Source organism: Perca fluviatilis, chromosome 10 (assembly GCF_010015445.1).
Source record: "Perca fluviatilis chromosome 10, GENO_Pfluv_1.0, whole genome shotgun sequence".
Taxonomy (NCBI): domain Eukaryota; kingdom Metazoa; phylum Chordata; class Actinopteri; order Perciformes; family Percidae; genus Perca; species Perca fluviatilis.
The window spans coordinates 34,434,068-34,452,225 of NC_053121.1; the positions used below are offsets into that span (position 1 = coordinate 34,434,068).

An 18,158-nucleotide genomic window follows, 5' to 3' on the forward strand; every position below is an offset into this window, starting at 1 on the left:
TTTTTATTTTTTTTTCAATTTAGAAAGTTGTGTATAGCACAGAAATGTAAAGGTGTGGGGAACAGTGTGGTGAATGGCTGCACATAGTGTTTGACTTTAATACTGTCTTTATTATGCCTCAAACCAGTGTTTATTTATTCAGTATTTAGTCAAGACCGCAATCTTTTCCTAACATTAACCAAATTGTCTGGCTGCTTAATGATAACCATAAATACCTTAATCATGCTTTAGTTGGCACAAGTGGATATAGCGGAAAAAAATAAATATGTTGAATATGCGTTTATGTCATGCTGCAGCCTTAAAACAGCATACAGTAAACAGTGCACAAGTGTATAAAACATTTTTGGTGTATTGTTGGTGTTGTTCTGATTTAAGTACAATTAAAAAAAAAAATTAAATACATTTTTATTTAAATAAGTGTATGCTATGACAGGCTTATCTTTAGTTCTACACATCTAACAGTCAGTTGAGATAATACTTTTTGCAGATTCCAGTTCGGTTTTAGAGAGAGTCAACATTAAGCAAGCTCAGCCCCCACCTACCAGGGCAGGAAGCAAGAGAGAGGGTGTAATGGGAGGTTTGAGTGAAGGGAGGGAGGGGGGGGGGGGTCTGGGTCCAAACTGGGACGTCCCACTGGAAATGTCTTCTGTGTGAACTGGTGGAGCTGTTAGATTGTCCTGGGCTCCGCACACAGCTGACTTCTCTCCTGTTCTTCCTGCTCTGCCAAGTTAAAGGTAAGAGCTCTCACTCTGCACGGCATCTCCGGACTCTCTTTATCATTTCTCATGGGACACAGGCTCTGCGGCGACTTTAGCAATGTATCACTGCTCGGTAGAAGACTTATTATTTAACTCTTTCAGTCTGCAAGATTTGTAGGGGTGGAGAGAACAATCAAAGTTGACAGAAAATTCCTGGAAAATTTAGGCTTAAGTTCTAATAAACCTGCAACAAAACTACACTTTTATGTTGAGGTTGAAGTTTTCTTCTTAAGTTGAACTTAAATACAGGCTGCGAGACTTGTGGTGGCGTCAAAGTTGAAACTTTCTGGCAAATTTAGGTCTTGGTTTTTGGTCATTAACCTGCCAATAAAACTACACTTTTACGTTGAGATCAAAGTTTTGCTTTTGAACTTTTTTAACACAGAATATGTTGCCCTAAAAATGTATTCACATTTCTCTGTCAGTTGCAATAAATCAAGACAAATATACAGTTTTTTTTTTTCTGTCAGTCGGACAAAAGTGAATCAAGCAGCATGATATTTTCATCTCAAAGTCGACCACACGCAATTGATCTCAAAATCCAATCCATATGAAAATGCACACACTGGATTGCCTGCAACAGATTGTCCAGCAACTGCCTGCATTGCTGTGCGGTCATTTTTCAATTGTCCACCCAGTTTTCCACAATTGAACTTTAAAACGACTGACTGATCTGGTTTACGGGGCAGCTACTGTGGCATCAAAACCTCAGTGAACAATCTGCTCTGTCATTACTGCCAAAACAGCTGCAAGGAAAACTGCTCCCTGCAGGTAAACACGCTGTGATTATGAGGTCTCATTCTCTGTGGTGGTATTGTGTGCCACATCGGCAATAGGAAGAGAAGGAGGAGGGCTGGGGGGGGGGGGTTAAAGCTTTAGGGAGGAGGGAGATGCAGACAAAAGGCTGATACGGTAAATGAAATCTTACATTTTTACAGTCTTTTTTGGTTTTGTCGTATGCTGTTGGGGTTGTTTATCTGCTGCCGAACAAAGGACGCTTTGTGAAACGATTCATTCACTTCACATTCAGACTTGAGTTCAGATGGAGAAACTGCTGCAGCCTCTTTGTTTTTGAAGATTTCCCAGTTTTGTAAATGCATTCTGAAGAGTTTCTCCCTCTGAAAATAAAGTGACCGAACAAAAAGAAAGAAATGAATGGAGAAAGAAAGAAAGAAGGGAGAGAAAATAGGAGGAGGAGGAGGAGGAGGAGAAATGGGGGTGGATGGGATTCCAACAAAGCCTGATAGAGCAATAGGAGGCTTTTTTTCCGACAAATATCTCTCCTTCCCTCCCTCCCTCCCTGCCTGCCTGTCTCCCTCCCTTCATCCCTGTGTGACTCCCCCTCCCTAATTACTCTCATGTAAAGGAATGCAGGTTGCCATGGCGATCGATTACCAGCTGTTTAAAGCGCTCTGTCGGTTCAGATGCCTTCAAGTGTCGGCGGACGTCTCTTAAGCTCACACACAGGGAGAGGGACTTGCAGAAAGAGGCTGGAATTCTTGCCCACTTTGAGCAAACGTTTGGTTTTGGGGCTTTTTTTTTTCATGGTTTGTTCTAGAGAAGTTCCATTAGTCTCTGATACTGCCTATAACGCTGGTATCAGTATCGGAGAGTACTGGAGTCTACGCAGCGATCCGATACCACGTACTTAAGCCCCGAAGAAAATCTACTTTAAAGTAGATTGCCATACTGGATCCAAAAATACAGTTCTATGTCATTCATTATTTGCGTTTGTTCATGTTTCATAAGAAGTTGGACCTGAGCCAGGCTGTACAACAAAGATAGCCATCATATCACATCCATACAGGGATAGTTGTGTACAGCTGTTAAAACATGATAAAATATACGACACACTGGTATCGGATCAGTTCTCGGTATCGGCCGATACACAAATTCAGGTATCAGAAGCAAAAAAATGGTATCGAACCATCTCTACTTTGTACTTGGGCCTTTACTTTAGAGAGAAATCTAAATCCTGAAGTGTACAATGTGTCAACAGTTTTGTGTCTGGCCCTTTCCTGTTTCAATATGACAATGTCCCTGTGGCCTGCACAAAGCCAGCTCCGTAAAGAAATGGTTTTCCCTGTTTGGCTGTGAAAGAACTGATCTGCACAGAGCCTTGACCCATCGCAACCCCCATCCAACATTTTTGGGATGAACTGGAATGAGTCAGACCTGATCCCACATTGGTGTTGGACCTCTAATGTTCTAGTGGCTGAATGGGAGAAAAATCACCGCAGCCAGGTACAAACATATGGTAGAAAGCCTGAAACCAGAAATGTAGAAGAGCTTGGGTGTGCCGGTGTTTGGAAACTGATTTTCAAAACCTGCTTTTGGTTGTTAATCCCCCCCCAAAAAAATCTTCCTCTAATTCATGAGTATGGTCATTTCTAAAGTCACCTCCTTTGATAGATAGATAGATAGATAGATAGATAGATAGATAGATAGATAGATAGATAGATAGATAGATAGATAGATAGATAGCCATTGAACCATTACAAGCAATAGTTTCTGATCACTGTCACTACCTCTCGGCCAGGTCGTCTTTGTAAATGAGAATTGGTTCTTACCTGATTTATCCGGTTGAATAAATACAATTCAATGTTCAATTAAAATAGCGATATAAAGACTGCTTAAAGTCCTTACTCTACTCAAAAGAAACCTGGATTTTGTCCCTTCACTTGGATATTTAACCTTCACTGTGCAGAATTCCGTGTGTGCAAAGTTTGACACTAGTCCCAGAAGTCTGTTTTCACATTCATCTGCTGAAGGAGGAAAATGTCTCCGTGCTCACCTTAAATGTGAGTTTTAACACGTGTGCGTACAAGATGATTTTTATGACATCACAGCTAGCTCGGAAGCCAATCACGGTCCAATATAAAGCTGACACAAACGTGATGTGGAAACCTGAAGCCTCCTAAAAAAAAGTGTCCAGCAGTTCAGCTAGAATTGGTATTTTCCCCATGTTGTTACAAATAATCTGCTGCTGACCCATTCAAATCCAAGACACCTTGTTTATGTACAGTGACATCCAGTGGAAAATATTCTAGATGTTTCAGCAGCACATTTGAAAACTAGAATTTGAAGTAAATTTGTAATGCCTCCGACTATCTTCTTGCAAGTTAGTTTGAGTCCAATCAGATGCTCGGAAAACACATTAGACTGTCCTCTCCTCACCCCTCACACCAAACTACACGTTTAAAAGACAAATGCTCTTGGCGTCTTTTGATTCTAAATGAAGCTCTTGTTTTCCGCGTTCGTCACACCTGTCGAGGAAGACCGGAGGACAAAGTGTCTGCATTAGTATGAGTGAGGTAGAGACGGAGCGTCTCTGGCTGCTCAATTGTTGAGGTGGCAGGTCTGGACCAATGTGGGAGGAGGAGGAGGAGGAGGAAGGGGAGGGGGGTTGTGGGTAGTGGCGTTGGAGCTGATGAGGCTGGGAAATACCGGGCCAGCTTGGCAAATGTCTAGAAAAGCTCTAATCCCCCCGACAGGAAGTAAGGATTGTGCAGCTGTCTAAACGCGATGTAGAGAAGAGGGATCTGGAGTTTTTTGTCAGCAAGAAGGACAGGAAGAAATAAAGAAAGGGACAAAGAAAGAACCAGATCACAGAGTGAAAGGCTAGGAGAGGAAACATGAAATACATTTAAAAAAATAAATGAAAGAATTAAATAAGCCAGGAGAATAATAGAAATTGTGAGATGCCAGAGAAAACGAGTCCTGTTGAGATGGGAAAAAATCTCAGTGGCTTCAGTTTTTTGTCTGAGGGACATAAACAGTTCTTCTATTTATTTCAAACCATCATAAAGACATCACTTCCTGTGTGGCACTGCAAAGGGAAGCTAATGGAAAATCATTCTTGAGCTGATTAAATCACTGTTGTTAGTGATTTAAGTGCAGCAAAAGTTACATTTATGTAACAGAGTTTTGGTTTATTGTTCATTCATTTTTCTCTGAAGCCACATAACGTTGACGCCTAATCTGGCCTCTCCCAGTGTGTACATACAACACAAAGACTGAGACAGGTCGCTGGAGATATCAAGTCATTCCAACCACAGTCCACGACCAAAGAGACTTGGACTGATAACATCTCAAAGCAAAGATTTTAGACTTTATCTTTTCAGAGAGGCACGAGGAGGTACGATGACAGCAGCATCAAGGTGTACAAAAGCTGTGTTACAAGGCTAACAGTGATAGCAACAATGTAAAAAAAAAAGCCAGAAAGAGACAATAGGGCAAAGTGCAATCAAAGCCAAACTAAAGTTTTAAGATTCAAATTTAAATTCAAAGGGACCCAAACTGTACAAAAATACAGTTCGTGGAGAAGATGTATTTGGCTTTTATTTTGGAAGAGAGACAAGACAAATAATCCTGGCCTTGAACCACAGCAGAAAACTCAGAGAGAAGACAACAACAAATATCATCACATCCGATGGAAACGGGCTCAGAGCAGAGTTCATCGCCTCAAGTGAAATTCAGTGGAGAGCAAGAAACAAGAAGGTCTGTCCTGATGAAGGGACGGGGGAGGGGAGGGGGTCCCACAGGTCAGGTTACATATATCCTGACTTCTCTTCTCCTTTTCCCATGAACGCTCGTCCACTCTCCTCTTCTTGATTGTGCTCTTTGTGGTCGCTCTGAAACTGCTCTTTGTCCAGGCAACGTAAAGAGCCCCCCCCCCCATACTTTGTCAGGTGTCTCATTGCCAGTTTAGGAGGTAGCTCGGTCAGACGGGGCTTGATATTTGAGCTAGAAAATAGCTGCTGCAGGTTGCTAAGATTGACCTTTTAATTGACCAAGATTGTGGACTTTACCTCTGAAAAGTACCTATGGAAAAGACGAGAATCCGCCACTGGTGCTATAACTTTATAACAGTTTATAATTTCTGACCGTGTGTTGTTTGACAGACTACGAAGAGCTTAGAAATAGATTAGAAAGGCTTTACTGCCAGACCCAGAGCACCTGCTTGACCTTTTACATTCCTGTTTGGTCCCAAAAAAAAATCAGTCCACCGTGAAGACCAAATGGTGGAAGCCATAGTAGGAGAGTCTTCTTCCTTGTCTAGGATTTTCCAACTGACACACATTGTTTTGTCTAAACACTGAACCACAGTCGAGTTTGAAAGAATAAACAAGTTTAATAGAAGCTGAGAAGTGACGACAGAAAGCAACAAATTCTCATTAACGTGTTCGAATTGTATGTTATCGTACGAAAACTTATGCACAACAATTCGTATGATAGCCTACGAAATTACGGCAACCGCCTGCTCTGGTCTATTGGCATTTCTTTAAACCAATCCAAATCGTCATGGGCAACACTAAGCGCTGCACGGAGCCACGGTGCCTCTGGAAAATAGCCTCGGGAAGGAACTTGTTTTGGTGGAACATGTGTACGTTCAAAAGTAGTTTTAGTCGTGCAACAGAAAACTCAGATTGGACAGATAGTCTAGCTAGCTGTCTGGATTTACCCTGCAGAAATCTGAGGAGCAGTTAACCATAGTCCTCACAAATCCACCGGAGTTTAGAATTACAACACAAAGAAACCGTTAGGTAACGGAAATCTGGTCGAAAAAAAAAGAACATAAAGCGGAATATCCGGCGGCAACGGGGCAATCCCGGGAGTGGAAGGTTGTGGATATAGACTAGGTTAAGTGCACAGTGAGGGTTGAAGTTTAGTTTAGCCGACAAAAGGTGTCATGCCGCACCAACATTTAAGTTCAGACACCAAAACGACTAGTTAAGATCAGAAAAAATTGTGGTTTGCGGTTAAAACACCGGCCCCCCTTAAGTAGTACTCCCGGGACACGAACACCCGTTTCCTGGGTGAAAGTCTTGTAGTTTCCCATTAACTGTTTTCAGAACACGAAGTCCGGTCCCACGCATTGAAAGCCCTGTGTTTTAGGACCATACCGTCCACCCGGCACATTCTCCACATGCTGATCTTCTTATACAGCGGCAGTCAATGTGGTGCAAACAGCAATAAATACGTGGAATACCTACAAATCAAAAAGTGCATTACTTTTCGTAGCTATATGCATGAACATCATGCAGAAAGACACAAAGAAGCTGCAACCCTGCTGGCACAGGATGGATGACGATGGCCTTGTGAGTTTGACTCCATCCCAGTGCATTACTTAAGATGATAACGGATACAGTCATAACTTTGGATGGTATTTCATTAACTACAGAGCTCAATACAGACAGAGGAAATCACTGTTTCTCCTCCGAGCCTCCACTGAATATTTGCCTCTTCACAGTCCCTTTGCATGCCAGTGCTGTTTGTCTGCACTGCTTGCTGGCAGACGGACTGCTACAGGTTGTTTTTCCAGGCCTCGGAACCCGCCTGTTATGTCACAGAGGAGAAGAAGAAAGAATTCCTCTAAATCTGCTCCCTTTTTAAGAGCATCTGAAGCAGAGGGAGATATTAGTGGGAAAGTGAGAGAGATGAATTAGAAGCAGGGCAGGTTGTTTTCCTCTATAGGGAGTTTACACTTGCTTACCTAACTAACCTCCCAAATTAAATCCATTTGAGGAGAAAAAGGGCCCCTTTATGAGCCCGAAGTTTACCATTTAGCCTCTGCCCTGTTTGATTATGAGAGCAGCTTTCCAAATAAAATAATTTGTTTTGCTGTTACGTCAGTCCGTCTGGCCCAATGACTCTCTGACCAAACAGGAATATGTTAAAGCAGACATACGACGGGAACACCACGTCCCTCCAAATCAAATACTGACCCCCGCACTTTTTTATGCAGATGACACCCTTTACTTAAACATCCCCCTCTTTGCAATCTCATTAAGTTCTCGCTCCCAGTCAGACACGCTACTTATGTGTGTGTCAGAAGTTCTTTTTTTTACAAAACTCCCCATCAGCATAACACCTTGTTGTTTTTTTTTCTAATTTTAAGATGAGCTTTTTCAAAAGTACAGAGACGTTTCCTTGTGTGCAGGTTATTTGGAGGCGTCGTTGTCTGCGTCCTCTGCCAGGGTTTCTGTATTTTTCCGAGTCCGAGCCATTTGAGGGCGTGTTGCAGACATCTGTGGACCTTCACGAACAGTGGTCACCATTGTAAAAGTCCTGCCTTCACTCTGCATTTAGCACCGAACGATTTTGTACTTTCCTCCGACAGGTGGAACAAAACAACGCAATAATAATCGTGTTGCTTTTTAGTTTTCTTCTGCAGACGTATTCATCTCTTTTGCTTAAACGGCCCTCAGAAGTAGCAGTTAAGGAGCGTCTCTTGTTCTCCTCCCGTTGCCTTTCTGCCAGTCTGGGACTCAAACCTTCTTCCTTTATAGTCACAATCGTGTTATCCTCTACCTTCAAATGTAGCGACACCCACATCTGTACATCAAAACAGCTGTGCAGATCTGTGATGTGATTTATCGTCTAGATCGTTAACATAATTCAGAAAAATCCAAGAAAACATTAAAAGTTCAAGAGAAAGTGTAACAACGGCACCTGTACGCTTCAAAATAACAAAATTGGCTATTTCTTTCTCTTGTGATTATGACACAAAATGGTCAATTTAGTGATTTTGACATAAAGACATATTCTATGATTTTAAATGTTATTAAAACACTTAAAGGTCCCATGACATGGTGCTCTTTGGATGCTTTTATACAGACCTTAGTGGTCCCCTAATACTGTATCTTAAGTCTCTTTTATATAGACATTAGTGGTCCCCTAATACTGTATCTGAAGTCTCTTTTATATAGACCTTAGTGGTCCCCTAATACTGTATCTGAAGTCTCTTTTATATAGACCTTAGTGGTCCCCTAATACTGTATCTTAAGTCTCTTTTATATAGACCTTAGTGGTCCCCTAATACTGTATCTTAAGTCTCTTTTATATAGGCCTTAGTGGTCCCCTAATACTGTATCTGAAGTATCTTTTATATAGACATTAGTGGTCCCCTAATACTGTATCTTAAGTCTCTTTTATATAGACCTTAGTGGTCCCCTAATACTGTATCTGAAGTCTCTTTTATATAGACCTTAGTGGTCCCCTAATACTGTATCTTAAGTCTCTTTTATATAGACCTTAGTGGTCCCCTAATACTGTATCTTAAGTCTCTTTTATATAGGCCTTCTTAGTGGTCCCCTAATACTGTATCTTAAGTCTCTTTATTATATAGACCTTAGTGGTCCCCTAATACTGTATCTTAAGTCTCTTTTATATATTTTTTTTTTTTTTTTTTTTTTTTTTTTTTTTTTTTTTTTTTTTTTTTTTTTTTTTTTTTTTTTTTTTTTTTTTTTTTCTTTTTTTTTTTTTTTTTTTTTTTTTTTTTTTTTTTTTTTTTTTCCCTTTTTTTTTTTTCTGAAGTATCTTTCCCGAAATTCAGCCTTGGTGCAGAATTCCAGCCAGTCCCACAATGAGCTTTCCTTAGGATGTGCCATTTCTGTGTCTGAAGCTATTGAAGAGGAGTGAGGGGGTGACCACAAGATTAAATAAAATAATCCAAACTTAGCTTGTTTTATCACCAAACTGTGTGAAACAAATATAAAACTGATCTTGTTACAGCCACGAGGATTTTTTTCTCCAAACAGTGATACAATTTAAAAGTCTGGATTAAAAGAAGAACTTGTTGTACTAATGTCAGACACACGCATGATTTGTGGTTGTGAAGTGTATGATTGGAGGACGTGGCTCTCCTTTGACGCTCTGAAAAACGTGTACAAACTTGCTGTCGAGAAAGAATACTGCATCTGGAATACACATCAGTCATTTCGGAACGTGCACTTTGACAGCTTTGAGGGTGACAACAGAAGAAAAATGCGCCCGTAGGCAAACGATCAGCAAGTCTTTGTTTTTTTTCAAATGGCCGAACATTCTTGGGTTGCTTAAGGATTTGTCAAACCTGTCGACACCCATCACATCTAGTTGACTGTATGCAAACTTTAACCTTTGCTGCATCTGTCCAAACATGTTGCCCTCTTCAGACGCTTCGTGTCAGGAGGCGCTCCTACGTTTTTTTAAGGACACCCGGCAACCAGCCAAGCAAAGTGTTTCTCCAACCCCAAAATGTCACGTTCGGTTTCCCTCAAGGCGGTGTTTTTAGAGCTGTGGCGTTCATCTCCACTTCCCCCTGAGTCTGAGTTGATAGTTGTTGCACGTGTTAAAAAGAACAAAGGGAACAACTTTCCTTCCCCAAGTTTAATGTTCTACGAGAAGATTGGATGGCTTACTTTTATTGATTTATTGTTGGTTTAAACCTGCTGCACTCTTATCCGAGGGGCAGGAATTCCACCTATTCTCAGCCCTGTTATGTAAATCGTATTATCCCCCGCTGATCTCCTGCAGCGTTCAGTATATTGTACAAACTGTCTCGGCTCACCTCAGTGTTATTTCACTGCATGAGGAATTTCCTAGTACTTAATGGACGCAACAGATACGGTCTGTTGTTGTGAGGCAAACTCCAGTTCTTTTTGATATCAAGCCAAAGATAATGCAAACAACATAGAGGATACAGGGTGAATTAAAAGACAGTAAGAACTTTGATCTTTCAAAGTCGGCCTCCCGAGACACTTTAACATACCCCTACATGCCATACAGTACGTCCTTTAATCTTAGGAGGACAGAGATTGTTTCTGGATGTCTGGGTGAAACAGCTGACTTAATGGAGGTGGAGAGGGAGATAACGTATAGAAAAAGAGGAAGGAAGACCAAGCAATGTCACGCTCCATTACCGAAAAAAGACGCCCTTATTCAGTCCTTCAGACGAGACATGATGAGGGACGAGAGGCAGGGATGGAGAAAGGGTTCAATGTCCCCGACAGTGGATGCTCCGACAATCAGATGGAGAGCAAGAGATGATAGACAGATAGTGGGCTTGTCTCACAAGAAACTTGTAAAATTCTTATGTATTAATATAAAAAAGTCATGTTTTCCATGGGATTAGATGGAAAAAGGGCTGTGAGAGTGTGTAAACTTGAGAAAGATTTACACAGAAAGAATTTTTTTGTATAAAAGAAAGCAAAAATATCGCTCTTATTCTTAATAACAACCCCCCCCAAATAAATGTTTAGACTATATATTGGTCAGATGACTTTAACAACCATGTATTTAGGACTGTTATCAAAAAATGTTTGTTGAAAAACAGCTATTAGCGAACAGATTGTCTTTAGATTTTTATTTGGGGCATTTTTAGGCCTTTATTGACAGGACAGCTGAAGACATGAAAGCGGAGAGAGAGGGGGGGGAATGACATGCAGCAAAGGGCCGCAGGTCGGAGTCTAACCCGGGCCCGCTGCGTCTAAGAGTAAACCTCTATATATGGGCGCCCGCTCTACCAACTGAGCCATGTGGGCGCCCTTGTCTTCAGATTTTTTAAACTCTCAAATTATGATGTTGGTATTGGCCTTACAAATATACAATGCTAGTCGGGCTACTTGGTAGTAATAACATAAAAAAATCTGGCTTTGTGTCGCTTTGTGTCGCCAATGATATGAAAAATGTGTGCTCTTTCTGAGAACAAGTTTGAGGTGGAGTCACTGTTATTGAAGTGACAATATGTTGCTCACATATTGCTCACATACACATTTCAAGCTTGTGGGTGGAGGCTTTCATCCAAATCACAGATGACCGCCCATCAACTACCCAAATTCACACATCAGGGTTAGATTCTTACATATCCGTCATGGGTTTACAAATGTAAATATGTGTTTAGCAAAGCTGTATGGAAAGTCATTTTTTTCTCCAAATAGGAGCCTGGTGGAAATATGAGGGGTTAAAGTATGTTGCATCAGGCTGTGAAAGTGCATATAAAGACAGGAGCCTGTTTCCATCCAACGGCAGGAAGCGAAGTTAACCCAGCCTGTTCCAGTCGTGTTTCTGCAGCCTAATTTAGTGCACTCAGCTCCTGTGCTCGCTTGGATTTATGCTCTAGAATGAGAGAAAATACCCGCAAACAGCCAGAGGCAATTTCAACATGACCTGCCAGTATACAAAGCGGACACTGAGGGTTTTGTTTGGGAAACTGGAGAGCTTCCATTAGTCTGTTAGAGAGAGTTGTGTTACATGTTGTGTCCAGATGCTTTTGTTGTTTTTAGACTGCAGTGCTTCGTGAGCATAGGCTTGGTTATTGTTCATACTTTATATATATACGTATATAAAGAGAGAGAGAGAAAGTTTAAAAATGTGTGTATTTTCAGTAGTTCAGGCTGTCAGTTAGTTAGGCGTTTTGTGATCCTTGCCGGTGATTCATTAGAATCACTTATGAATTTGGAAACCGTTTTGATTCAGAATAGGTTTTTCAGTTCTCAAGTTTCAGAGCAAAAGGAGGCTTTATTTAAGAGGTGTTCCTCAGGGAACCCTCTGAGGACCCCCTTGTCCTTTTAGATAAATTCAAGTTGTGTTTCATTTAGGGACAATATTTCTTTTTTCAGATTGGGTAAAAGGTACCACACCTAAAGGATTTTATGTTTCAGAGTTGAAAAATTACAACAAAGCAAACATAAAACTAGATATAAGTTTATGAGGCTATACTTCATAATAGCGTTTTGTTGTGTGAACGTGACTATAAAAAGATTAAAGAAAATAAAAATGGGTTCTCTCCGCAGACTTTGAAGATGAGGGTGTGGATCATCTTCCTCCTGTGCCTGGCTGGCCACGCCATGGCTGCTCCTGTAAGTTATACTGTGTGTGTATGTGTGTGTGTGTGTGTGTGTGTGTGTGTGTGGTCTGATTTTGTCTTTATGAGCATGTTCCTCTCTTTGTGTGTTTTCCTGAGTGTGTCTCCTCCTTTCTCCTTTCCTGTGTGATTATCAATTCACGTGTGAGAATAGGTTTCCATGTATGCCTTTGTGTTTTCCTATCCAAGTGCAGTATTGTGTGTGTGTGTGTGTGTGTGTGTGTGTGTGTGTGTGTGTGTGTGTGTGTGTGTGTGTGTGTGTGTGTGTGTGTGTGTGTGTGTGTGTGTGTGTGAGATCATTGTCTGCTTCTGACTTCCTTCTCTCAAGGAAGTGTGTGTTCACGTGCACAAGTTATAATGTTTAATCCTTCTGTGTGTGTGTGTGTGTGTGTGTGTGTGTGTGTGTGTGTGTGTGTGTGTGTGTGTCCCAGACTGAGGAGGAGCCCGTTGTGGAAGAGCTAGTTACCGAGGAGCCAGTTGTTGAGGTCAGTCCAGATGTTCATCCTGTTTGAGAGTACACCAGTCGTGTTTTCTTTATGCAAACTAAAGTTAAATAATTCATATCTGAATCAACCTCAGTCAAAGTATTGCAAGAGCGTAGATCTCTGATGCAGGTTATGGTGGACTGACACATATGAAAAACATATTTTTACAAAAAGATAGCACTAGATAGATAGAGCTAATTACAGATTCGCCAGATGTTTCTTTTTATTCTTTTGTCACTCGTCCAACATTTTGTTGCTGGCGTCCAGGAGCAGAATCTGAACTATTTCAGTGTTCTGATACAATAGAGTCACCTAAGTGGTTTTCTTAGATGTGTGCTCACAGTTTTCCTGTGCAACAACATTTTAGATGAGCTCACTTTCAATGTAACCTCCAAATAAAGTAGATCATCTGGATAAAGCGCTGTCTTGTTAACAACCTGCTTGTGTTTCTTAACCTCTGGATGTCATTGTGTTCCCAGAACTCAGCTGTTACTCTGGTGTGTACAGTGTTATCATAGTTGATAGAAATAATGGCCAACTTGTAATAAACCGGAATAAAACTCTGACAGACACTCTGTCGTTTATGCTGTCGCTACACTGATTGTTTTGGGAAAGCTGGCATCCGTGATGTGTTCCTGAGCCACGCAGCTGCTCAGAGAGAAGATCTCATCTGTGACGGAGCTTTGGAAGTTTCCATACTTCTGCCACAGAATCATTGAAAACAAAAGTAGTGGACATTAAACTGTGCAAGAACAAAAATCGTGTTTATTGCACTTTGAAAATCAATGTATTCTGATTCCGCTAACAGAGGCGAATAGAGATTAGTTACATTTCAAGTAGTCTATATCCACGACGTTCCACTTCCAGGATTGCTCCGCTACCGCAGGAAATTCCGCCGGATGCATGTATTTTTCGCCGATTTCTGCTTCCTTCCTCTTTCTTTTTCGTTGAAATTTTAAACTCCGGTGGATTTCTGAGGACTATGGTTAACTGCTCCTCAGATCTCTGCAGGGTAAATCCAGACAGCTAGCTAGACTATCTGTCCAATCTGAGTTTTCTCTCGCACGATTATTTTGCAGCTTCTCCGTGCGGTGCTTAGCACCGGCCATGACAATTGTGATTGGTTTAAAGAAATGCCAATAAACCAGAGCACGTTTTTCTCCCATCCCGTAATGCTGTGTGTGGATTAGCCAGACCCTCCTCCGCAACGCTGTGGAGGAAGGTTTGGCAAAGCGAGACTACATTTCAAGGGACATTATGCCGCTATGTTACCTTTTTGACTTTTTGGCTTGTGGATCCTTAAAATAAAGCATTGTCTACTTTTAAACCCTCATAAGAGTTACTTTATTTTTCTCCGATTGTTTTAGTTGATTAGTGTTGCTTGAAGAGGTGAAAGTCTTCAGTATTTCTATCTCAAATTTTTCTTCAGACTCATATTAAGGACCCAATCTCCAGATAAAATAAATCTGAAAGGTTCTCAAATTTCGCAAAGATGCATCTGTAAGAAGAGTAAGACTTTCTGTTCCACCAGGATGTAATGTGTTAAATCCTAGATCTATATATTTACCAAAATCTAATCAATCTGTTCACCAAATCCCAAATTGTTACCTCAGAGGCTTTTGACAAATCTTTCCAACGAACAGAGAGGGATAAAAAGATGAAATCCTTCCTGCCCACTCCACGATTTTGCCTCTTTAGGCGAGACAAAAAAATGGTTTGAAAAAGAGACTCACAGTTACTTTTCTAAACAGGGCACAATGTCCGTCAATAGCCTGTTGCAAACGATACTAAACTACCAAAATATAGCTGTACAAAACTGTCCAGAGTGAGCCTTCATGTGAACGTTGCCTTCTCCAGAGGTCCAGCGGGACCAGAGATCCCACAGCTGTTAATTTTAGCCGGTCAGGAAGCCATTACGTTCTTCATGGCTTCACCACATGTGGACCCAGCTGCTTGTTATTGTTGGATATTATGGTCTCGCTGCTCCCAGACTCTGTTTGGCCATCAGGGAGGAACCTTCTTAAGTGGTGACGTTTAAACTTTTTCTGAGGAAAACCAGGGATATTTAAGCGGTTTGCTTTAAGTGGACGTCGAGCAGAAATAGATCTGAAGACTGATGCAGGAAGAAATCATCTGCGAGACCAAATTTTACTTTTTAAAAGAACGTTGACTGGCTTTTACAGTTGTTTTCTTTCTTCACTCTGGTCACTTTGTACCCCAGATGACATTAAATTCCTCTGCTTGTGACTCATAAAGTGTAAGCTGCTTACAGTCTGACCTCTGACCCCTCCAGGATGTTGCCCAGGAGACCGAGGTGGGCGCCAACCCCGTGCAGATTGAGATTGGAGACTTTGATGAGGCCATTGAGGTTGTTGAAGAAGAAGAAGTTGTCACTGAGAGTAAGTTCACAAACGCATGCACATAAACTTGTTTTTCAAATCAAATCAAAATCCAAAGAGCTTAATTTGTCCCGTGAGGGAACTTCATTTCACATTCAGACACAACATACAACAATACATAGTCAAAAATCATACCTGAGAATAAATGAATACTTAAAAATACTAAAAACTAAAAGCGCTGTGGGTAGGCGTGTTTAGGTGGGTAAGGAGAATAGGGCGAAGTCTGGAGTGATGTGAGATAAACATCTATGATAATATTGCATTTACTTACATAATTTCCCATCCATCCATCCATCCAACCGAAATTAACCAAAACCATCCCATCCCATCCCTAGCCCTAGACTTAATCAAAAAAGAAAGTCTTCAAGTGCTCATATTATGCTTTTTGGCTTTTTCCCGTTCCTTTATTGTGTTCTATATATTTTTGTGCACGTTATAGGTTTACAAAGTGAAAAAGCCCAAAGTCCCCCCCAAAGGGACTTACCATCTCCAACAGAAAACACTGTTCACAAACTGCTCCAAACAGCTCTACTGTAGTCCAGCCTTTACTTCAGAGACAAACGTGCATCACTTTGTAACACGTTATAATGCTCGCCTAGCTGCTAGCATAGCACGCCCTCACACTCTGCTTCTGACTGGCTAGTAGTCCTTACCTAGGTACTGTCAGGGACCCCCTTATACTCTGCTTCTGACTGGCTAGTAGTCCTTACCTAGGTACTGTCAGGGCATGCCCTCATATTCTGCTTCTGACTGGCTAGTAGTCCTTACCTAGGTACTGTCAGGGCACGCCCTCATACTCTGCTTCTGACTGGCTAGTAGTCCTTACCTAGGTACTGAGCATGTGCGAACAGAAGTGAGATGTCTCACTCTGTAGCTAAAACAGAGAGCTCAACACACAGGGTGAAAAGAGGAGCTGCAGCAATGTGCAGTACAACTAAAATATGGTGTTTTTTGAAAATTAAAACCACATAAACCTTTTTTGGTACAACCTCTAAATACAATTATGAACCTGAAAATGAGCATAGTATGAACACTTTAATTGTATGGTTTACCTTGTGGGGACCAGAACTTTGTCCCTTTTTGGTGGTAAGTCCCCCAAATGTGACTGTGTGAAGATATTTATAAAAAACAAAGCCATACCTTTAGTTCCATTGTATTAAACTTTGTATTTTGATGTTTTATGCTTCATTTTAGGTATTATATTGGTATTTTAAACTAGTGTACTGATTTATACATTTTATCTTTTGTTCTCTATGTAAAACATTCTTGAGATGCTTTTTATGTTTTGGTGAACAAAAGTTTTAAAGACAGCGTTTCACTCTGGTGGACAATATTACAGTAATACTAAGTACACACACCAATGCATTTTCTGCAACTCTTCCCAATAGTTTTAATTTTACATTCCTTCTTTATGCAAAATAGGACACACACACATGCAGTGTTAAACAAAAAGAAATAGGCATCTATAATCAAAATTTACAAGTGATATGTAAAAGTAGCGAGTATTAAGTCTGCTCAAGCATTCATATGTAAATTCAGTTGTGTTTAATGAAAAAATAATTAAATATTTGATTAAAAGTGTCTAAAAGTTTGTATTTGTTCATTTTTTAAGCAAGTCACAAAAGTTGTCTATAAAAATGGTAGGAAGGTGTAAACATAAAAAAATCTAATTTTATTTCCAATATATTGTGAAGTACTGTAGAAGTGAAAGTTGTCAAAATACTTAAATAGAAATCCCTGACAAATGTGTGTGCAGTACACACGCAGCATTAAAGTAAATCATAAGCCAAACTTCCATAAATCCTGCAGACTGAGACATTTCGGTGACTCCAGCAGGTATACATGTGTTTGTTGCTTTACACATCGACCTCGTCTGAAAACACATTGTGACAACGTTTGATTTAGCATACGTTTCCCTCGACTGTCCTCCAGCTACACTTATCTGGGACGCAACGTTTAGTGAAGCCTCAGACTGGCAAATCAAACACCCGTAATAACAGACTGCCTCTTTCTGTGAGGAGACGGCTGTAATTACGTGTTCCAGTCTGCTTTAAGAAGCAGCTCAGCCCAGAAACCGAGCCTCAGGCAGCAACAGGACAAAGTGTACAGATATTTAGTTCTGCTGAGCAGTGTTAACCCTAACCCTAAACCAGTGTTGAAAGATTAACTCCTTAACATCTGTTAAAAGTAGCAAATACCACCATGAAAACATTTACTTAAGTAAATCCAAAGGTCCTGCATTTCAGATTAAAGCATGGGTTCACCCAAATTACAAAAACAAAATCTACCCGATAGTTTTCGTTGAATGTGTTAAAATTTTCACATAAATGTGTCTTCAGATCGCTCCCTCCACGTCAACACAATCGGGGTGACAGATGCTAACAGTGTTAAAAATCACATTAATCATATTCAAAAGCAACAAGTCTTTCCAGAAACAATGGCCTGTTTAAATAGTCTTTAAAAAATGATACGTGGTAAATGCTCATCACTGAGTCTTTAACCGATTAGAGCACAAATTCCGTATCTTCATGCATGTAGCTCTGTCTCTATACCTGCTGCCTCCAACTCTAAAGAACGATCATTATAATTATAGAATGCATTATATTTCGGGGTATAGATGGTATAGATTTGAGGTTTGTGGTCCCAACAATGTGTGGTTTTATAGCTGAAATGTATCTTAAGATAAAGAAAAGCATAATACAGTTTGGATTTAGCAGTCAGAAACATCTGTGCACATTTTAGTACAATATAAAGCACAGTCTCTTTACTAAAAGTGTCCCTTTAAGTACATAAACTAAACTACACTTCTGCTCGGCTCCGCTCCTGTCTAACAGTTTAATTTTTCCATTACTTCTGTCTTTCACGACTCAGCCTTTGCAGGACTGTGATT

At 40.6% G+C, this 18,158-nt stretch overlaps 1 protein-coding gene across 1 annotated transcript in view; it reads left to right on the top strand.

Annotated features, from left to right (window-relative positions):
* Nucleotides 1–618: 618 nt before the first annotated feature.
* The window catches only part of sparc (secreted protein, acidic, cysteine-rich (osteonectin)), a 28,224-nt gene continuing 10,684 nt past the window's right edge, over nt 619–18,158 (top strand). Inside the window, exons 1-4 of the mRNA XM_039813943.1 lie at nt 619–734; nt 12,314–12,379; nt 12,816–12,869; nt 15,163–15,268. Of these exons, the coding sequence (XP_039669877.1) occupies nt 12,323–12,379; nt 12,816–12,869; nt 15,163–15,268 (217 nt within the window). The 5' untranslated portion in view covers nt 619–734; nt 12,314–12,322. The remainder of the gene's footprint in view (nt 735–12,313; nt 12,380–12,815; nt 12,870–15,162; nt 15,269–18,158) is intronic.